General features: G+C 43.6%; 1 protein-coding gene across 1 annotated transcript in view; it reads right to left on the bottom strand.

The window, feature by feature from the left end:
* AR (androgen receptor) overlaps positions 1 to 22,723 on the bottom strand; it is a 755,291-nt gene extending 732,568 nt beyond the window's left edge. The window contains exon 1 of the mRNA XM_063937072.1: positions 20,755 to 22,723. Coding sequence (XP_063793142.1) covers positions 20,755 to 22,004 — 1,250 coding nt within the window. The 5' untranslated portion in view covers positions 22,005 to 22,723. The remainder of the gene's footprint in view (positions 1 to 20,754) is intronic.
* Positions 22,724 to 23,942: the final 1,219 nt, after the last annotated feature.

Below are 23,942 nucleotides of genomic sequence, written 5' to 3'. Positions count from 1 at the left end.
CCATCAGGCTTCTATCTGCTTGGTTGTACCTCATGACATCTGTCTGTCGCCCCTCCCCACTAGATTGTTAGCTCTTCAGAGCAGGGCTCTCTTTCCTCTTGTCTAAGCCCTCTTCTCGACACATTTCACTCAGCGACCATCTTTATCTGCTTTTTCTCCTACTGGTAAATGGCCCCTCTCTATCTATGGCCGCATGCCCCAAGTAGTACAATGATTACTCCCTCGCTACTTACATCTAAGCTGTATTATGTTTTGAGAATTGTGGTGTTCTTTGTTACCTGCACTCCATTTTTGTTATTTATTTACTGTTATGCTAAGTTTTGTCTTTCTGTACTGTCCTTTGTACGGCGCTGCGAAACACTTGTGGCGCCCTATAAATAAAATATAATAATAAAAATAACAGATTGACCAAACTTAAGGTCCCCAGAGGCCAAAGTATCGAACTTGTAGGACTTAGCAAACGTGTTCAACCCTGACCAAGTAGCTGCTGACCAAGTAGCCGCCCAGGAAAAACCCACCCTACGAGTAGAGTGGGCCTTAACAGATTTTGGACACAGCAAGCCTGCTGTAGAATAAGCATGCTGGATAGTAAACCTGATCCAGCGAGAAATCGTCTGCTTGGAAGCAGGACACCCAACCTTTGTGGGATCATAAAGGACAAACAGAGCATCCGACTTTCAGTGATGAGAAGTTCTCTTCACATAAATCTTCAAAGTCCTCACAACATCCAAGGACTTTGAGGTAATTGGGGAGTCGGTAGCCATTGGCACCACGATAGGTTGTTTGATATGAAAATCCAACACAACCTTTGGAAGGAATTGCTGATTTGTCCTGAGCTCAGCGCTATCTTCATGGAAAATCAAGTAGGGGCTCTTGCAGGACAATGCCCCCAATTCTGACACACACGTCTAGCAGATGCCAATGCCAACAGAGTGACCACCTTCCAAGTAAGAAACTTGACATCAACCTCCTGTAAAGGCTCGAACCAATCCGATTTCAGGACCTGCAGCACCACATTAAGATCCCAAGGTGCCGTAGGAGGCACAAAGGGTGGTTGGATGTGCAGAACCCCTTTCAAGAATGTCTGAACCTCAGGGAGAGCAGCCAATTGTTTCTGGAAGAAAATGGACAAGGCCGAAATCTGGACTTTTATGGAGCCCAAGCGCAGGCCCACATCCACACCTGCTTGCAGAAAGAGGCGAAAACGTCCTAGTTGAAACTCTACCGTAGGAAACTTCTTGGATTCACACCAAGACACATACTTTTTCCAAATTCGATGGTAATGTTTAGACGTTACTCCCTTCCGAGCCTGTATCAGGGTAGGAATGACCTTTTTCGGAATGCCCTTCCGAGCTAAAATCTGGCGTTCAACGTCCATGCCATCAAACATAGCCGTGGTAAGTCTTGATAAGCGAACGGCCCCTGTTGCAGAAGGTCCCCGCGAAGAGGAAGATGCCTCAGATCTTCCAGCAGTAATTCCAGAAGATCCGCGTACCAAGCCCTTCTTGGCCAGTCTGGAGCAATGAGGATCACCTGAACTCTTGTTCTTTTTATTAGTTTGAGAATCCTTGGGATGAGTGGAAGTGGAGGGAACACATACACGGACTTGAACACCCACGGAGTCACCAGGGCGTCCACTGCCACTGCCTGTGGGTCTCTCGACCTGGAAGAGTAACTCTGAAGCTTCTTGTTGAGGCGGTAGGTCATCATGTCTATTTGAGGTACACCCCAATGACATGTTACCTCCGCAAACGGGATCTGGTCTGAAGATCGACAGTGTCTAGGTCGACATGTTTTCAAGGTCGACAGGGTTTCTATGTCGACATGTTCTAGGTCAACAGGTCAAAAGGTCGACATGAGTTTTTCACATTATTTTCTTTTTTTAACTTTTTCATACTTAACGATCCACGCGGACTACTATTGGGAATAGTAACCTGTGCAGAGCGCAGTGGTAGCAGAGCGAGGCACCTTGCACGAAGCAAGCCGAAGCATGGCTCGCGAACGGTGCACTAATTAGGCTTCCCGGTCACTGTACGGAGAAAAACGACACCAAAAGAAATTACAAACTCATGTCGACCTTCAAACCCTGTCGACCTATAGTGGTCGACCTAAACATTGTCGACATAGACACTGTCGATCTAATGATCCACCACCCCGCAAACACCTTTGGGTGGAGGCCCCATTTCCCTGGATGTAGATCGTATCTGCTGAGGAAGTCCGTTTTCCAGTTGTCCACTCCCGGAATGAAGATTGCTGACAGTGCCACCGCTTGCTTTTCCGCCCAGAGGAGGATTCCCGTTACCTCTGACATTGCGGCTCTGCTCTTCGTTCCGCCCTAGCGGTTTAAGTAGGACACCATTGTTACATTGTCCGACTGGACCTGAAAGGTCTGACCTTGCAGAAGATGTGCCGCTTGTACTATAGAAGGCCGTTGTACACTGCCCTTAGTTACAGAATGTGTATCGGAAGGCTGGATTCCAGACTTGACCACTTTCCTTGGAAGTTTTCCCCTTGGGTGACTGCTCCCCAACTTCTGAAACTGGCGTCCGTGGTTAGAAGGATCCAATTCTGAATCCTGAACCTGCGACCCTCGAGAAGGTGAGAAATCACCAGAGGATTGAAATTCTGGCTTTTCGACGACTGGCGAATCCGCTAGTGCATGTGAAGATGAGATCCAGACCATTTGTCCAGGAGATCCAGTTGGAAGGACTGTGCATGAAATCTTCCGTACTGTAGAGCCTCGTAGGAGGCAACCATCTTCCCCAGAAGGCGAATGCACTGATGAACCGATACACGGTTTCAGGACCTCCCGGACCATTGATTGTATCACCAACGCTTTCTCCACAGGTAGAAACACCCTCTGCACTTCCGTGTCGATGATCATCCCCAGGAAGAACAGACGCCTTGTCGGCTCCAAATGTGACTTTGGAAGGTTCAGGATCCACCCATGATCCTGGAGTAGTTGAGTTGAGAGAGCAATGCTCTGTAACAGCTTCTCCCTGGAAGATGCCTTTATCAGCAGATCATCCAGATATGGAATTATGTTCACTTTCCGCTTGTGGAGGAGTAGCATCATCTCTGCCATGACCTTGGTGAACACCCTCGGTGCTGTGGAGACGCCAAATGGCTGTGCCTGGACCTGATAGTGACAGTCTAGTAGCGCAAATCTTAGATAAGCCTGGTGAGGCGGCCAGATCGGAATGTGAAGCTACGCATCCTTGATTTCCAGGGATACCAGGAATTCGCCTTCCTCCAGACCTGAGATCACCGCTCTCAGAGACTCCATCTCGAATTTGAATTCCCTCAAGTAGGGGTTTAAGGATTTTAGGTTTAAAATCGGCTGTACCGAACCGTCCGATTTTGGCACCACAAAAAGGTTGGAGTAATAACCCATGCCTTTTAGGTGAGGTGGAACTGGAACAATGGGGGTAATTCCAAGTTGATCGCAGCAGGATTATTGTTAGCAGTTGGGCAAAACCATGTGCACTGCAGGGGAGGCAGATATAACATGTGCAGAAAGAGTTAGATTTGGGTGGGTTAATAAGAATTTACTTACCGATAATTCTATTTCTCATAGTCCGTAGTGGATGCTGGGGACTCCGTAAGGACCATGGGGAATAGCGGCTCCGCAGGAGACTGGGCACATCTAAAGAAAGCTTTAGGACTATCTGGTGTGCACTGGCTCCTCCCCCTATGACCCTCCTCCAAGCCTCAGTTAGGATACTGTGCCCGGACGAGCGTACACAATAAGGAAGGATTTTGAATCCCGGGTAAGACTCATACCAGCCACACCAATCACACCGTATAACCTGTGATCTGAACCCAGTTAACAGCATGATAACAGAGGAGCCTCTGAAAGATGGCTCACAACAATAATAACCCGATTTTTGTAACAATAACTATGTACAAGTATTGCAGACAATCCGCACTTGGGATGGGCGCCCAGCATCCACTACGGACTATGAGAAATAGAATTATCGGTAAGTAAATTCTTATTTTCTCTAACGTCCTAAGTGGATGCTGGGGACTCCGTAAGGACCATGGGGATTATACCAAAGCTCCCAAACGGGCGGGAGAGTGCGGATGACTCTGCAGCACCAAATGAGAGAACTCCAGGTCCTCCTCAGCCAGGATATCAATTTTGTAGAATTTTACAAACATATTTGCTCCTGACCAAGTAGCTGCTCGGCAAAGTTGTAAAGCCGAGACCCCTCGGGCAGCCGCCCAAGATGAGCCCACCTTCCTTGTGGAGTGGGCATTTACAGATTTTTGGCTGTGGCAGGCCTGCCACAGAATGTGCAAGCTGAATTGTACTACAAATCCAACGAGCAATAGTCTGCTTAGAAGCAGGAGCACCCAGCTTGTTGGGTGCACACAGGATAAACAGCGAGTCAGATTTCCTGACTCCAGCCGTCCTGGAAACATATATTTTCAGGGCACTGACAACGTCTAGCAACTTGGAGGCCTTCAAGTCCCTAGTAGCCGCAGGCACCACCAATAGGTTGGTTCAGGTGAGACGCTGAAACCACCTTGGGGAGAAACTGAGGACGAGTCCTCAATTCCGCCCTGTCCGAATGGAAAATCAGATAAGGGCTTTTTCAGGATAAAGCCGCCAATTCTGACACGCGCCTGGCCCAGGCCAGGGCCAACAGCATGACCACTTTCCATGTGAGATATTTTAACTCCACAGATTTAAGTGGTTCAAACCAATGTGACTTTTGGAACCCAAAACTACATTGAGATCCCAAAGTGCCACTGGAGGCAGAAAAGGAGGCTGTATATGCAGTACCCCTTTTACAAACGTCTGAACTTCAGGGACTGAAGCTAGTTCTTTTTGGAAGAAAATTGACAGGGCCGAAATTTGAACCTTAATGGACCCCAATTTCAGGCCCATAGACACTCCTGTTTGCAGGAAATGTAGGAATCGACCCAGTTGAATTTCCTCCGTCGGGCCTTACTAGCCTCGCACCACGCAACATATTTTCGCCAATTGCGGTGATAATGTTTTTGCGGTTACATCCTTCCTGGCTTTGATCAGGATAGGGATGACTTCATCCGGAATGCCTTTTTTCCTTCAGGATCCGGCGTTCAACCGCCATGCCGTCAAACGCAGCCGCGGTAAGTCTTGGAACAGACAGGGTCCTTGCTGGAGCAGGTCCCTTCTTAGAGGTAGAGGCCACGGATCCTCCGTTAGCATCTCTTGAAGTTCCGGTTACCAAGTCCTTCTTGGCCAATCCGGAACCACGAATATAGTGCTTACTCCTCTCCATCTTATCAATCTCAGTACCTTGGGTATGAGAGGCAGAGGAGGGAACACATACCCTGACTGGTACACCCACGGTGTTACCAGAGCGTCTACAGCTTATTGCCTGAGGGTCCCTGGACCTGGCGCAATACCTATCGAGTTTTTAATCATGTGGAAGACTTCTGGGTGAAGTCCCCACTCTCCCGGGTGGAGGTCGTGCTGAGGAAGTCTGCTTCCCAGTTGTCCACTCCCGGAATGAATACTGCTGACAGTGCTATCACATGATTTTCCGCCCAGCGAAGAATCCTTGCAGCTTCTGCCATTGCCCTCCTGCTTCTTGTGCCACCCTGTCTGTTTACGTGGGTGACTGCCGTGATGTTGTCCGACTGGATCAACACCGGCTGACCTTGAAGCAGAGGTCTTGCTAAGCTTAGAGCATTGTAAATGTCCCTTAGCTTCAGGATATTTATGTGAAGTGATGTCTCCAGGCTTGACCATAAGCCCTGGATATTCCTTCCCTGTGTGACTGCTCCCCAGCCTCGCAGGCTGGCATCCGTGGTCACCAGGATCCAGTCCTGAATGCCTAATCTGCGGCCCTCTAGAAGAGAGCACTCTGCAACCACCACAGGAGGGACACCCTTGTCCTTGGTGACAGGGTTATCCGCTGATGCATCTGAAGATGCTATCCGGACCATTTGTCCAGCAGGTCCCACTGGAAAGTTCTTGCGTGGAATCTGCCGAATGGGATTGCTTCGTAGGAAGCCACCATTTTACCCAGAACCCTTGTGCATTGATGCACTGAGACTTGGCTCGGTTTTAGGAGGTTCCTGACTAGCTCGGATAACTCCCTGGCTTTCTCCTCCGGGAGAAACACCTTTTTCTGGACTGTGTCCAGGATCATCCCTAGGAACAGAAGACACGTCGTCGGAACCAGGTGCGATTTTGGAATATTGAGAATCCAATCGTGCTGCCGCAACACTACCTGAGATAGCGCTACACCGACCTCCAACTGTTCCCTGGATCTTACCCTTATCAGGGAATTGTCCAAGGAAGGGATAACTAAAATTCACTTCCTTCGAAGGAATATCATCATTTCGGCCATTACCTTGGTAAAGACCCGGGGTGCCGTGTACCATCCATACGGCAGCGTCTGAACTGATAGTGACAGTTCTGTACCATAAACCTGAGGTACCCTTGGTGAGAAGGGTAAATTTTGACATGAAGGTAAGCATCCTTGATGTCCCGAGACATCATGTAGTCCCCTTCTTTTAGGTTCGCAATCACTGCTCTGAGTGACTCAATCTTGAATTTGAACCTCTGTACGTAAGTGTTCAAAGATTTTAGATTTAGAATCGGTCTCACCGAGCCGTCCGGCTTCGGTACCACAACAGTGTGGAATAATACCCCGTTCCCCTGTTGCAGGAGGGGTATCTTGATTATCACCTGCTGGGAATACAGCTTGTGAATGGCTTCCAAAACTGTCTCCCTGTCAGAAGGAGACATCGGTAAAGCCGACTTTAGGAAACGGCGAGGGGGAGACGTCTCGAATTCTAATTTGTACCCCTGAGATATCACCTGAAGGATCCAGGGGTCTACTTGCGAGTGAGCCCACTGCGCGCTGAAATTCATTGAGACGGGCCCCCCACCGTGCCTGATTCTGCTTGTAAAGCCCCAGCGTATACTGAGGGCTTGGCAGAGGCGGGAGAGGGTTTCTGTTCCTGGGAACTGGCTGATTTCTGCAGCCTTTTTCCTCTCCCTCTGTCACGGGGCAGAAATGAGGAACCTTTTGCCCGCTTGTCCACGAAAAGACTGCGCCTGATAATACGGCGTCTTCTCATGTTGAGAGGCGACCTGGGGTACAAACGTGGAATTCCCAGCTGTTGCCGTGGCCACCAGGTCTGAAAGACCGACCCCAAATAACTCCTCCCTTAATAAAGCAATACTTCCAAATGCCGTTTGGAATACGCATCACCTGACCACTGACGTGTCCATAACCCTCTACTGGTAGAAATGGACAACGCGCTTAGACTTGATGCCAGTCGGCAAATATTCCGCTGTGCATCACGCATATATAAAAATGCATCTTTTAAATGCTCTATAGGCAAAAATATACTGTCCCTATCTAGGGTATCAATATTTTCAGTCAGGGAATCCGACCACGCCAACCCAGCACTGCACATCCAGGCTGAGGCGATTGCTGGTCGCAGTATAACACCAGTATGTGTGTAAATACCTTTTAGGATACCCTCCTGCTTTCTATCAGCAGGATCCTTAAGGGCGGCCATCTCAGGCGAAGGTAGAGCCCTCACAAGTGTGTGAGCGCTTTATCCCCCCTAGGGGGTGTTTCCCAACGCACCCTAACCTCTGGCGGGAAAGGATATAATGCCAATAACATTTTAGAAAATTATCCGTTGTTATCGGGGGAAACCCACGCATCATCACACACCTCATTTAATTTCTCAGATTCAGGAAAACTACAGGTAGTTTTTCCTCACCGAACATAATACCCCTTTTTTTTTGGTGGTACTCGTATTATCAGAAATGTGTAAAACATTTTTCATTGCCTCAATCATGTAACGTGTGGCCCTACTGGAAGTCACATTCGTCTCTTCACCGTCGACACTGGAGTCAGTATCCGTGTCGGCGTCTATATCTGCCATCTGAGGTAACGGGCGCTTTAGAGCCCCTGACGGCCTATGAGACGTCTGGACAGGCACAAGCTGAGTAGCCGGCTGTCTCATGTCAACCACTGTCTTTTATACAGAGCTGACACTGTCACGTAATTCCTTCCAACAGTTCATCCACTCAGGTGTCGTCCCCCTAGGGGGTGACATCACTATTACAGGCAATCTGCTCCGTCTCCACATCATTTTTCTCCTCATACATGTCGACACAAAAGTACCGACATACAGCACACACACAGGGAATGCTCTGATAGAGGACAGGACCCCACTAGCCCTTTGGGGAGACAGAGGGAGAGTTTGCCAGCACACACCAGAGCGCTATATATATACAGGAATAACCTTATATAAGTGTTTTTCCCCTTATAGCTGCTGTATAGTTAATACTGCGCCTAATTAGTGCCCCCCTCTCTTTTTTTTAACCCTTTCTGTAGTGTAGTGACTGCAGGGGAGAGACAGGGAGCTTCCCTCCAACGGAGCTGTGAGGGAAAATGGCGCCAGTGTGCTGAGGAGATAGGCTCCGCCCCTTTTTCGCGGACTTTTCTCCTGCTTTTTTATGGATTCTGGCAGGGGTTAAATGCATCCATATAGCCCAGGAGCTATATGTGATGCATTTTTTTTGCCATCCAAGGTGTTTTTATTGCGTCTCAGGGCGCCCCCCCCCCAGCGCCCTGCACCCTCAGTGACCGAAGTGTGAAGTGTGCTGAGAGCAATGGCGCACAGCTGCAGTGCTGTGCGCTACCTTGTTGAAGACAGGACGTCTTCTGCCGCCGATTTTCCGGACCTCTTCTGCCTTCTGGCTCTGTAAGGGGGCCGGCGGCGCGGCTCTGGGACCCATCCAAGCTGGGCCTGTGATCGTCCCTCTGGAGCTAATGTCCAGTAGCCTAAGAAGCCCAATCCACTCTGCACGCAGGTGAGTTCGCTTCTTCTCCCCTTAGTCCCTCGATGCAGTGAGCCTGTTGCCAGCAGGTCTCACTGAAAATAAAAAACCTAATCTAAAACTTTCACTAAGAAGCTCAGGAGAGCCCCTAGTGTGCACCCTTCTCGTTCGGGCACAGAGATCTAACTGAGGCTTGGAGGAGGGTCATACGGGGAGGAGCCAGTGCACACCAGATAGTCCTAAAGCTTTCTTTAGATGTGCCCAGTCTCCTGCGGAGCCGCTATTCCCCATGGTCCTTACGGAGTCCCCAGCATCCACTTAGGACGTTAGAGAAATTTTGTTTCTGTGCAGGGTAAATACTGGCTTCTTTATTTTTACACTGCAAATTAGATTGCAGATTGAACACACCCCACCCAAATCTAACTTTCTCTGCACATGTTATATCTGCCTCCCCTGCAGTGCACATAGTTTTCCCCAACTGCTAAAAAATTTCCTGCTGCGATCAACTTGGAATTACCCCCATTGACACTTGTGTGTAACAATTTTTTAATGGCTTCCTGTAGGATAGCACTTTCTGTCAGCAAAGCTGCTAAGCCTGACTTGAAGAATCTGTGAGGTGGGAGTTCCTGAAACTCCAGTCTGTACCCCTGGGCAACAATATCTTTTACCCAGGGGTCTAGGCAAGAAGACGCCCAGATGTGATTGAAATCTTTTAGTCTGGCTCCCACCTGCCCGATTACCAGGATGGGAGGTCCACCGTCATGCTGAAGACTTGGAGGAAACAGAGCCTGGCTTCTGTTCCTGGGAACCTGTTGTTGCAGGTTTTCTGGAGTTCCCCCGACCGCCTCTAAAGAAAGTGGAAGGGGGTTTGGACTATTTAACTTTTGCGGTCCGAAAGGACTGCATTGTAGACGTAGGATAAGATTTCCTAGTCGGTGGTGTTGCTGAGGGAAGGACGGTCGACTTACCCGCAGTTGTCGTGGAGATCCACGCATCCAATGCATCCCAAAACAGAGCCTGACCTGTGAAGGGCAGGTTCTCCACACTTTTCTTGGATTCCGCATCTGCAGACCATTGGCACAGCCAGAGTCCTCTGTGTGCTCAGACAGCCATGGAAGAAGCTCTTGCATTAAGTAGGCCAAGGTCCTTCATGGCCTCCACCATGAAACCTGCGGAATCCTGTATGTGACGCAAAAACAATTCAATGTCACTCCTATCCATCTATACATAGTATCTAAGGCCTCTAGTAATATGCCTGACCACCTTACTATGGCTTTAGAAATCCATACACAAGCAATATTGGGCCTTAACGCCACGCCTGTAGCTATGTCTAGTGATTTAAGCGTAGTCTCAATCTTGCGGCCAGCCGGCTCTTTTAAAGCAGTTGAACCAGGGACAGGTAAAACCACCTTTTTAGACAACCTAGATACGGAAGCGTCTACTATAGGTGGGTTTTCCCACTTTTTCCTGTCTTCTTCAGGGAAGGGAAAAGCAATGAGAACCCTTTTCAGGATCTGGAATTTTTTCTCCGGGTCTTCCCTGGATTTTTCAAACAAGGAGTTTAACTCCTTAGAAGCAGGGAAAGTAAGGGAGGATTTCTTATTGTCTGTAAAGTAAGCCTTCTCTACATGCTCAGGTACTTTTTCAGTAATGTGTAAAATGCCCCTAATGGCCACAATCATTAGTTGCACCCCCTTAGCAAGGGATGCATCTTACCCCTGCATATCCCAATCACCGTCCCCTGTATCAGAGTCGGTGTCCGTGTCAGCCTGCATTATTTGGGCAGGAGCAATATTTTTAGGGTATGTAACAGGGGCCTTAGATGAGGTAGTGGGAGCTGAACACTTCAAAACCTCTACAGATTGTCGTAAAACCTGCATTTCATTCTCATTATGTGACATCCTAGATGAAATATGGGATATTATTCCCCTTATAGAATCCACCCATGGGGGTTCGGACTCAGAAGGCTGAGAAAGGACATGGCAGTCAGGAGTACATGGAATAGACTCTTCAGAAGATACACACTCTGCAGCACAGGACACAGAGTCCCTAGACATGTTAATGTGAGATATACAGCCACACATACAGGAAGATGTCAGATACAGTTTCCCCAGAGTACCTTCAGAGAATCACAGAGTATAAAGGAGCCAGCCACACAGCGCCCCAGTAGGCAGTTAATATAACAAACAGCCGGTGCTGACTGAGTAACCTTAATAGGGTAAACAGTACTTATTCTCTCCCCCCCTGTCTATAACACCTTGGTACCGCGTAGGGATGCTGGAGTTTTGTGGAGGGCAGCGCTCCCTGTCAGCTTCTGATGATCTGCAGGGAGAAAATGGCACTGGTGAGTGCTGGATCTGCTCTGAGGAGAAATCCCGCCCCCTGTAATGGCGCATCTTCCCGCACTTAGTTGTTTATACTGGCCTGAGGTAATTTTCTGATAACAGCGGGATTAGCCCCTGGTAGCCTGATGTGACCAGTGTAGGGTATCTGCACTGGCCCAGGATGCCCCTCATAGCGCCATACACAGTGTGCCACTGAGCCCTCCGGAGCACAGCCTGTCAGAGCTGCGCTCCCACCCTTGTGCCGCCATTTTTGCCAGCGCCACGCTTCCCGGGCCGCTGGCGCTGTACTCACCACTCTTCTTTCTTCTAGCTCTGTTAGGGGGTGGCGGCCATGCTGCGGTAGTGAGCGGTCGCCTCTTGGGCTTGCGATCAGCACCCTCAGGAGCTCAGGGGCAGATGTATTAACCCGGAGAAGGCATAAGGAAGTGATAAACCAGTGATAAAGCAGTTAAGTGCAAGGTGATAATGCACCAGCCAATCAGATCCTAACTGTTAATTTACATATTGGATCTGATTGGCTGGTGCATTTATCACCTTGCACATATCACTGGTTTATCACTTCCTTATGCCTTCTCCAGGTTAATATATCTGCCCCTCAGTGTTCTGTCAGCGGAGATAGAGAACCATTAACTTCTAGAGTTGGTTCCTACTCCCCTCCTAAGTCCCACGAAGCAGGGAGGCTGTTGCCAGCAGCCTGCCTCTACCTAACTAACTAATAAAACTAGAAAAACTCCTAAGAGCTCCCCTAGCTGTGACTGGCTCCTCAGGGCACATTTTCTAAACTGAGTCTGATAGGAGGGGCATAGAGGGAAGAGTCAGCCCACACTATTAAACTCTTAAAGTGCCCATGGCTCCCAAGGGACCCGTCTATACCCCATGGTACTAAATGGAACCCCAGCATCCTCCAGGACGTAAGAGAAAATAATAATAATAATAATAATAATAATAATAATAATAAATACATCACAAAAGCTTGTTGGGAGTAAAAGTCTATTTGTTTCCCAATCCTTTTTTATGATTGCCTTTGTTATTTGAAGAATACACACACACAGTTATGCTCCTTTGTGTTGAAGCCTTTTCTATACAAAAAAAAAAAAAGACTGAAAAAAGTGGGGCTCATGGAAAAATGTCAATGTGACTTTTTTCTGAAAATTCTGCTTTATTGAAAACCCTCCGAGCTTCAGCTTTGCAGATAAATTTAGGTAAGAGTGGCCTAGTGGGCTGGCAGATACATGGTCATATTTGGGATATATATTAAAAAATGACTCAGCTGGCACTATGTAGTGTATAGACATATGGGAAGCTGGTTGGAAGGAGATGGGTATGACTTTAGGGGCAGGTCAATGATTGTTATAATCAAATAGCGCTTGAAATAGAGTTCTCTATGATGAATTTTAGAATTTTTTTGGTATGCCTGCATTTGCGAGTTTACTTTCAATTATGAAATTAATTGAGGTGAAGACTTTACGTAATGATTTACTTTTATTATTAGGAGTGATAATTCTGTCAGAACATGTTACATTTATGCTCTAAATGCATACTCAGATACACGATTTAACAGAGAGATCATGGGGTTTTTATAGGGAGGCTGGGGTCATAAAATGTTTCATGTCTTGCTTATAGGCCACCTGTTTACTCATCAACACACAGATTATTTATTATTAGTTTAGTTTGCAGAAGGAAAATAATTAATGAATTATTCATTTTTCTTTTTAAGTTGCCTAGTTAATATGACATATGAAATGATAAGGCAGCATGTACAACTTTCACTTCTTCACAAATCCAAAATACAGTATTTCTCTTTTATGGTAAGTGCTTTCAATTGGCCATAATAAAACACTTAGCTAAATTCCGTCCACACTTCACTCAGTGCTTCTAAGCAATAAATACATTTTTCATTTACCCAACAGAAAATAAAATGACTTTCTACAGTTCAGATGCATCACTTAATAACAGGAATAACATTTCAGTTTCTGTCTATGTTTACAAGTATAATTTACGGAGAAGCTTTCTTGATTAAAATTGTTCCCTAGATGATTTTTAAATAATTGATATGGGATTGGAGTAGATATCCAGACTTTTAATAGGTTGACTGTACTGTTCTATACTTTAGTGATTTAGGGATTATGGTTTTTGAAATCAAGTAAAAAGCATTACATAATGAAGTGGAATCATAACTGTACCCCAAGCCTAGGGCTTTACATTAATGAGGCCAACCTGCTGTGAGAACAATACCGAGTGTTTTTATGTTGACTGGTTATTTTTTAAGAAAGGTTAGCACTATTCCCTTACTGGAATTACTCATGACATTTATGTCTTCCAACCTTAAATGAGCAAACCCTACTCAAAAAGTCTTTAGAGATCAATAAACACGCGTTAACTCTCCTAATATAGCTGAAATTATTCACATATTCTAAAGCTGAAGGTATTGTAATAACTACAACAAGTAATGGCGGCAATGAAATGGCAAAATAGGACCTGATGAGTGATCAGAAGCAAAAATATGAAGACATTATTTATTTCAAGAGCACTTCTGTGGTCAAAGTATTGATAAAGTCAGATATACATTTCATAAAAAAATATTAATAAATTGTTATTTTGCTGCTATTTTCTGTATTTATAGGTCTATCTTGGGCAAGATCTTGCAAATTAAAATGAGAAATTACTTTAGCAGTAACTGTAGCCTCTGTGGCAAACTGAGCCGGGGGAAATGCTATGAAAGGGGATAGTATTTCAGTTAATTTTAACTTTCTGTGACACTGTACAAGTATTAAATGCAAAGCTGACATTTTGTTCCTTTGTCTATAGTAAAGCAGGTTTAAATACTTATGGTATAGCAGCTGTAACAAGTACCAATGAAGCAGTTGAAAACATCTACAGCCACGAAATACTGCATATTCCTCCCCACCACTGAATAAAAACTGAGAATCTTTCTCCTGTGAACGTGTCAGTTCTGTGGTAACTAGCCATCTTAGATGTAAACCTCCTAGAAGGTCTTCAGAGGAATAGCAGCACCTACTTGCACTGCACACTTTTTTATGGAATGTAACGTTCTATTCAGTAATTGCACTGATGAGATTCAGGGCTGTGCAGAGAAAAACTACTAGATGACGTATTTGAAAGTTGTACAGTAGTTTGTTAACTAAAATATTAAAATGAGCACAGTAAACACATTCAAATGAAATTATATTAACACAAGCATAAATAGGTGAGGATTGTTTATATATAATGTAGATACACATGTAGATACATATAAATACACCATTGACATTTTGTAAAAAAAACCCTGTATATAATCTATTCAAAGCTGAACGACTGCAAGGGCAAAGATCCCTATGAAATTCAAACTAGAGGATCAATCCTACTATCGGCGAAGGGTGTGAATTGCTGTGGCAACGGCACCTCATCTTGCACCCATAGTGGCCCGATCTCACCCTGAATTGACACAATTTTGTGCGAGTCTGAGCTGCTGTAAAGTGTGACTTTTGCCGCACTAACATGTAGGGTGTGAGAACATTGCCTGCAACTGAAGTGAGCCCGATGTTTACGATGTGTAAATGTATTGTGGAAAACAGATTAGGACCTTATTGTTCCACTTCATTAAACCTTTATGTAAATGACTGATACAAATGCAAATTATGTTTATGACAATAGAGGACATATGGTAGAGCAAGGGCAAAACTTGTTTTTTCCCCCTACCTTACTCTAAAACCTGCACTAAGGCAATAGGGGACCTTAAATGTGTTCTTGAGTTCTAAATGGCCAAAGTAGGCTTTGTGCACACTGTACTGTTCATCTATTTGTCCGTTACCTGCAAATAATGTGTTTTGGTCCTTAAGTTCATACTGTTTAATTTTAACATTTAAGACCTGTTACTTCATGCTTACATCCTTCTAAGATCTGTTTTAGATATCAAAACAACTTTAAGTGACAGAAAACAGGATATTCTCATGAAGCTAAAAAAGCTGATCAAGACAATAGCTTAGTTACAGTTGAAGTTCTGAATAAATGTGAGTAGTCTGAATGCCTACCTGCCTGCCACGCACGCACAATCTGGTTTTCGGCTTAGTCACCTAACAACTGGATATGTAAACAATTTGGCCAAATTGCAAAAATCCAGGTGTTCATGATTTTAGGCTGAGCAACGGCATCACAATTATCCCCTACCATTTTCAAATTTCCCCAATAACTTCACACATATGCTAATCGTCATCTGCTGACCGAATACCTCTTGTAAGTTCAAAAATGACAAAAACTGGAGAAGCAAATTTGCTCCTGTGTGACTAGTGTGTGGAAACTATAAGCTCTGTCACTCTGTTGAACAGTTGAGCAAAAGCAATGTATAAATAAAGTAAGTAATGTATCAACCCTTTGGGTTTCATTGAACAATGTACAAAAGGAAAAAGGACTGCCTGGTAAGTCATAATACAATATCTTCAGGCCATATCTTGCTGCCAGATCCTTACACCCTATGGTAAAGTGCTTTATCTCCTTGTGTTTTCAAAATAATTTGACTGGGCAAGAGTTCACTGTGCAGTGTGTTGTTTGCTTTGGCAGTATACAAGAACAATCTATAATATCTGGTTAATAAAAAGTGCAAAGTGCACATAATATAATAAGCATAATACCGCTTTCTGTAATTCTTATTAATTATGTTAATTAATACTGATCTGGTTTGAAACCGCAAGGACTTTTCCAGTGCTAGAACACAAATTTCAAGGCTTTCCATACAGGTTCAATGAAAGTATTCTAATGATTCCGGGAATCGTAGCTTTGCGCACAAAAAACACAGGTGCAGAAATATAACACAGTGTTCACTGCATCTGATCCTCATTTATATTAAATTCAAGAATATTGCCAAACTGTCTAGGTTTATGGCAATATGGCACCACAGATTTATGTAATCTGTAGAATGACTTATCACATTTGTATACGTTTTATCCATTATCCCTCAGGCCTGGTATTTATTTAGGAAACACTGAAAAAAGTGTTTAGGTTACTTTATTACTTAAGAATGCCTTACAAAATTACATCAGTGCCTATCCATCAATATAGAAAGTTGAAATAATAAACGTTTCAATTTCCGAGAGAAAAGAATCAAAATAAAAGCATCTGCTAAAAATCGCAAAAATAAACAAAAACTGATAATAATATCTGAAAAATAAAGTTTCATTAACACTACATTAACATTAAAAATTAATTAACACTGTGATTGGGTTATGGAATGTAACATATGTGCATAAAATATACATACTGCACCACTGTACTTGATACATATATTATTACACATTATTAACGCTTATATTAAAATTACACATGCTGAATAAAAATTGCAAAAACTGTACAGGACGATTCCAAAATGAGAGACAAATCCAAAATTAGCTCTGGTGTGTACTATCCTATTTGACACAAAATGTAGTTTTTTTTATTTAAAAAAAGAACTGCTGGTCTTTAGTTGCAAAACTAGGTTGCTTTGTAGCATGAAAAAAATATTTTATGATGCAAAACATATCAATATATTAGCGTATTACAAAGTCCTGCATGTATGGCTCAAAAATGCTGTTAGGGTTTCTTATTGACGCTAAACACTTTGTGAACAGGTTAAATCAGATACACTTTCTCATATCATTGGAACAGTCTATATTTTAAATATGTATGTATGTATATATATATATATATATATATATACACACATACATACATACATACATACATATAGTTGAAGAGATAATTTAGTGTTGGAGGGTCAACATTTTGTCATAGATTGTTTTATATATTACCAGTTGCTTTATATAGTGCACACATATTCCGCAGTGCTTTACTGAGGTAAAACGCAATTAATGAAAAATCGAATTATTTAAAGACATTTTGACTGGATATAGTAAAAATAAAAAAGCACAGAAAATACTATACCAGTATCACATAATTACATTTTAAGTAAATAAGTCACTAGATATAAATCTACTGATACAATGTGTTATTCTCCTTATGACAGTATGGATTGTCATGGAAGAAAATAGAAATAGACCAAGATGCATGCATTATATAAAATGGTCTTTGCCACGTCAAAAGTTATAAAAGTGCAATTTTCTGCAAGAATTGTATCAATTTGCTACCAATAACCTGTCACTGTCAAGATGAGTAGCTAATATTACAATTATTAATCCTAGAAAACATCCTGAAAAGTTTGTAGACAAAAAAAAAGTAAGCAAAGTTCTAGCAAACTAGAAAAACTTATGTTTATCGCAGACTGTATGAATAGCTCAACCAGTATATAAGAAACCACACATACATAGACAAACTTATAGAACTACACGCAGAAAAGCAACAGGAACTCCCAGAAACTATGTGTACAGTACATCAGACAAGAGTTCTGAAACCTAAGGTCTTTTTCTCCTAATCCAAGAGAAAAGAAGAATGGTATAGCTGAAAAACTATGTAAAAGAATGGACTGCACGTCCTGGCTCCTTATAGAAGGAGGAGCTGTTGATAGAAGAAAGACTGCAGATACAATTCCACAGAATTAAATGTAACTTCCACAGAATTAAATGACCCACTACAATCTGTGGGAAAAAATAAAAATACAATAATCCATAAACTAGTAAACTGCAGGAAACTTCTCAACAATCAATTGCAGCACCCTCTGACAAGTCAAAAGTTATAATACAGTATGCACATTTTCCTTGTGCCACTATATTAAAAGTAACATCCAGAACACAAAATATTTACTTGGAGAATGGAAAGACACCACAGTGGAGGTATCTTTAAAAAAAAATATATTATTTTTTATGTATCATGAAATTTGTTGGTTTTCTCTATTACATTATTTACTTAATATTTATATAATTAACTTATTTTTTTACTACAGTCAAATTCACTGTAGAAATGGTGGGATCTTATTATATGCAAATGGTGACTTAAGGACACTCATCAGTATTTAGTACGGAAAATATTAAAAAGCTGGAGCGTCTAATAAACATATTCTCTTGATAAACGTTAAATGCATTATGCATGTTCTCAAAATCAGAAAGCTAAGGATAAAAAACTACAAATAACACAAGGACAAATTCCATTGAGTACACACTTCATACGGCACTAGTGAACTGCCAGTTAAAGGAACAGCAGGATAAAAAAAAATAAAGAAAAACTTTTTGGTGGGTAAAGAGGTTCAGAAAATAATTTATTAGGAATGACCGAATCTTTCCATTTGTTATATACAGTACGGTTCATAATATTTACAGCTGGATCAATTTCTACAGCAACATTAAACTGAGTTACTCAGGAACTGGCATCATTTAGATTGTTAGATTCACTTTATATATCAAAATTAATATGGATGAGCTGTTTAAGTGCAATAAATTATACACCATCAATGTGTGTGTTTATTACTGAATATTAAACACCAAATTTTGTACCAGAAAGGCAACAAATCTGATGTGAATGGTACATAAACCAGTATTTCATGAATACATTATTTTAGTATAAATAAAAAAAATAAAAAACTTTATTAGATAGTACCCAAATTCTGTGGCTTTCAGCAGAAGTTCTTTCTTCTCTTCCTCTAGAAAACTTGCACTAAGAACATGCTAGATAACTGCGCTCAGTCAAGGGACACATGTGTCTTCCTTTAAGGCTACATAAGATTATATAAAATGATTAGTAGTTTCATTAAACTGTATTATTTTCATATCTCTAAGAATATAAAAATACTTTCATTCACACAAACATAAAAATGTCTCTTGCAATGAAGACTTTACTGCTTTTTATTCCTAGAGAGAGAAGGAAGAGGTAGTTACACATTATGGTGGGAATTCAATTGCCGGCGATTATCTCACCCAGCCGAATCAGCACGGAACCCGACGCACTTTAGGCAGCGGGCTCTCGCACAAAAGTGTTTGCTACCCCATATGGTAGCGAGCAATTCTGTGCAAATCGGGGTGCGAATTGGCCAGGCAAAGGGTGCGAGACAGGCTGCCGTTACCGGCATTTAAATGCTGAGGAAACAGCAATTATGAGTTCTAATACAATTATTAGTTTATTCATAAAACTGTTTTATTTTCATCTGTCATAATATAAAAATACTTCCCTTCACACCAACATAAATATGTCTCATGCAAACATGACTTTACGGTTTTGTATTCCTAGAGAGAAACAAGAGGAAGTTATAATGCTGTTACACATTATGTCCATGTTTGTCACTGAAACAGCCCTTCGTTTCTAACTGCAAATGATGCGCAAAGATACACTGATCATTTTATTATTTATTATTAGTAGTATTATTATTAATATATTGCCAGTATTTTGTGGTGCACTACAATGACTTTACGTTATACGCAATAAAATGTTGAAAGTTGAGATAATAGATGCTTTGATATAATTAAAAGGAACACATGCTATCAAGTAAATAAAAAAACCCAGCCACTTATAAAAAGAAATTATAATTAATGTATAAGGTTTTGTATCCAACCTTGTGTGACACTTTAGAAAATGTGTACATATACATTTGTACTCTAAGTGTGTGCAAGGTATTATTTACATATGTATGTATATATATATATATATATATACATACATACATACATACACACATATATATATATATATATATATATATATATATATATATATATATATATACATACATACATACATACATACATATGGTAAGGTTGGACTTCCTGAGTTGATCTACCCCGATTAAAAAAAACAATAATCATTTTGATTTAAAGATAACAGACTCTCAAGGTGATAGGTACTGTAGATAGATAGATAGATAGATAGATAGATAGATAGATAGATAGATAGATAGATAGATAGATAGTATATGTGCAGCTAATGTATAACACTCTGGTACGCGCTGTTCTATAACCACAAGAGTAAACAATAAAAATTGCATTATTATAGACAGTCAAATTACCTATATTTTATATGTTAGAGTCAATAATACTTAAATTGTTAATAACTAAATGGTCAGCTGGACAGTGAAAAATGACAGCATATTTACTGAGGTTCTTCTATCTAAAAAAAAAAAAGTAACAAATCATAATACAAAAAGTAGCTAGTATACAGTACCAATGTAAATTATATAGAATACTCTACACGTATTTTTCATCTTCAAGAAAGTTGCGGTATACTGTACAAATATAAGGCAGTAAAAACATGAAAGAAACATACTATGAGAACAGATAAAAGGGTTAATAGCTCAAGAAATAAACTAGATGTTGAAATGTAGATATTTTAAAAAGTTTTTTTTTCTTCTCACAAATAAGTGTTGATTGTTTTAATGCTGTGATGCAGCTTGCATTCACAAAGGGAAAACAAAGGGCAACAATAATTAGGGTGTTACCATTATGGTGTAAGTGTGTGTAGTGTTAGAGAAGGTGAACGCGGAAGAGCAAGAGTGACGCTGTCCAGTGCTGCACCTACTCACACTACTACACATTCATAGTCAGCATATCTCTGTATAATTAAACTTTGAAACTAAACTTTCTCACATTTAGAAAAGGAAAATAGATTTACTTTAAGGCTGTGACTGAACATATCATGCCACTTATTATTATAACATGTATCACTGATGACACTGCAACATTGCAAACTGCTTACCTAATCTCTCCAAATGCACCAGAGTATCCTTCCATCCATGGGGTCATCTCGGTCTTCATGGGAGCACCATAAGGAACCCTGCCCAACATGGCTGTGGCTGGATACCAAGTATCTGGAGGGAATTCACTGTCTGGACCAGGTGGAACATGGCTTCGGGGGTAGCTATACAGGGTGGCATCTGTGTAAGAACCAGAGGGTTGACCTTCCTCAAAGAAAGAGTGCCAGTTGGCAGTTGGACCACAGTGGGAGAAACTTGACAGCTCACCATACCTGCTTGGTGCCCCCCAAGCACTGCCACCAAACTCCATGGGGCTCTCTACCTTTATCCTGCCATGTGGTGTAAGTGCCATCTGAAAGCTGTAATAATCCCTGCCTGTGTACGAAGGGGCATCCTCCATAAATGTAGAGGGTTTATATAACGTGAGGCTGGGTGTCAACTCCATACCACGGCTTCTGTAGCCTCCAGGTTCTGGCAGTGCCAAGTCTGTACAAGGCTGCTCCTTCTCATCCGTGCCCAGCGAACTGCCATCCTCTGGGGCTTTGCCAGAGGAAAAGTTTGTCTGGCCGCTCCTCCTAAAGGCACCGTCCCGGTACTGGGGGGATGAAGTGTCATTCTTCTCCTTCTCACCCACTTGGCACTTGTGGGTGTCCATGGTGTGAGTGCAGGAGGCGGCGAACATGCAGTCTCCTCTCTGCGCCTCTCCCCCTGCGCTCAGCTGCTCCAGCGCCTCCATGCTCAGCCCCAGCGACACGGACACCGCTTTGCAGATCTCTTTGGCACTGTCAGAGATGCCCTCCGGGGCCAGTGGGTACCCTTCCTTGGCGGCGTGCTGTGAGCTTGCCTCCTCGGTCTCCAGCATCCCCTCCCGGTCACCCAGGATCTCTTTCAGCTCTGTGGAACAGCTGCTGAGCTGCGGGAACTGGGAGACCTGGGAGCTGCGCGGACTGCACGGAGCTGCCTCTGGCTGTGCACCTGGCGGCACTCTCCACGCCGGTGACTGGCTGCTCCGGGGCTCGGACCAGGCGGAGAGGGGCTGCGGTTCTGGGGGTTCGCTCCAGCTGGAATGTGGGTAAGTGGCTGCGGGCTCCTCCCAATTGGGAGCCGGTTGGGATGTCTCAGGTGCTGCAGCTGCTCTCCGTTCACCTTGTAGCGCCTCCCGCACGCTCAGAAAGAGGTTCTCAAAGGCTCCCCGGATCATCTTACCGGGAGGCTGCTTGTATACCCCCCCGAGCCCGATATGCACCTCCATCGCCCTCCCGGGGTCAGGGTGAGTGCCAAGGAGAGTGCCCGCCCACCCGATATTACTCTGCTTCCCGGCTCGTGTAGTATCCCTCGGCTGCTTTCCCCCCCCTCTCTCCCCCGCACCCTCTCACTTCTGTATACAGTGATTTACTATCCTGCGCTCAGTCTTCTACAGTGTGTAACTTATTCCCTCTCCTGATCTCTGACATATGTCTCTCCTAAAACTTCTCAGTCTCCCTCTGCTCTATCACCACGTAGAGGCTGCACCGCACACCGCACACCGCCCTCCGGCGTCTCCACACTCCCTGCAATCCTGAGCGCTTCTCGCAGCCTCCGACCCTCCACCTCCCCGCAAACTAGCAGCTCCTCCTCAGTGCTCACCCCTGGGCGCTAGTGAGCGACACTAGTATCTCCCCAATGCTCCCCTAGCTGCTGGGCTCTCTTACCTGTCCCCCACAGTATCTTAGTGCATCTCGCCTCCTGCCGCTCCGCTCAGCACTGCCCAGTGTGTGGCTGCCCCTGTCACTATCAGCTGTCCCGGTGTCCGGGGAGAGAGAGCACGGTGCCCGTGCTCAGCCGGCTTCCAACTACAGCGAGGCCCTAAAACCCGGGCGGATCTTACAGGGGACCGTCCCCCCTGTGTCCCCGGATACTAGCCAAGAAACTCCCCGGGGCGGGTGTCTGAACTAGAGCTAGAGTGATGTGTGTCGGCTGCTGGCCACGAAAGTAGAAGGTGCAGCAGCAGCAGACTCGGTAAAGGTCTGCATGAGGGGGGCATTAGATGATGAGCAGCAGAGGGATTTCCTGCATGCCTCTGCTGTACCACATGGGAGCTGTCAGTGCTGTTGTAGCACATGGCTCTTTCAGAGACTACTGTAAGGTATTCTATATTAACCGTGTGTATTTCAGTAGACACATATGTACTGTATATGCTATAGACTACTAGTATGGTAACTGTATTGATGCTCAGTGCTATGAAATGCATGTAATGCAAACTGCAAGCTGAAATGCATGTAATGCAAACTGCAAGCAACAAAAGTATAAACAGAAAAGAAAAAACAGTACAATACACAAAAGTTATTTGCAACAAATGTCGTGTTGGGAAATGTTTTCAATTTTTTGTTTGTCACAATATTTTAACATAATACTGTGTGAACTAAATGCTTTGGTAGCTTTAGCTGTTACGAGCATAAATATTCCAGTCTGAGTGTAGTAATCAATGCATAGTATTAGGCGTGTTCATAGCAATGGGGCATATCCAGCTGAAGAGGGTATTACATAAGTGACTGTCAATATAGCCAGTTGCTGTTGCTCACACCCACTCATGCGGCTCACTCTTCAGTCTGGTTCTCCTTGCTGTTCTGAAGTCTCTGTACTTCCACAAGCAACAATTCCATGAATTGATTTTGAAAGATTCTTTTTACAAACAGGGTTTTCACTGAATGATTTGTACACACGGAAAAAACAAGGTTAGGGGGTCCATTTATCACCACTTATTGCACTGAAAATACTGGCTGATAGCTATTGCTATCCTGGGACCGTCACGCAGGGACGTGTGGTGAGGTAAATGGCTCGGGATCCGGTCTGAAGATCGACAGTCACTAGGTCGACATGGATGGAAGGTCGACAGGGTTTCTAGGTCGACATGTGCTAGGTCGACAGGTCTAAAGGTCGACATGAGTTTTTCACATTTTTTTTTTCTTTTTTTGAATTTTTTCATACTTAAAGATCCACGTGGACTACGACTGGAACGGTAAAGTGTGCCGAGCGAAGCGGTAGCGGAGCGAAGGCACCATGCTCGAAGCATGGCGAGCGAACGCGGTGCACTAATTTGGGATCCCGGTCACTCTACGAAGAAAACGATACAAAAAAAAAAAAAACTCATGTCGACCTTTAGACCTGTCGACCTAGCACATGTCGACCTAGAAACCCTGTCGACCTTCCA

The sequence above is a fragment of the Pseudophryne corroboree genome, chromosome 8 (genome assembly GCF_028390025.1).
Source record: "Pseudophryne corroboree isolate aPseCor3 chromosome 8, aPseCor3.hap2, whole genome shotgun sequence".
NCBI lineage: Eukaryota > Metazoa > Chordata > Amphibia > Anura > Myobatrachidae > Pseudophryne > Pseudophryne corroboree.
The sequence above is the reverse complement of the archived record's forward strand: the minus strand, read 5'-3'. Positions and strand labels throughout refer to the sequence as shown.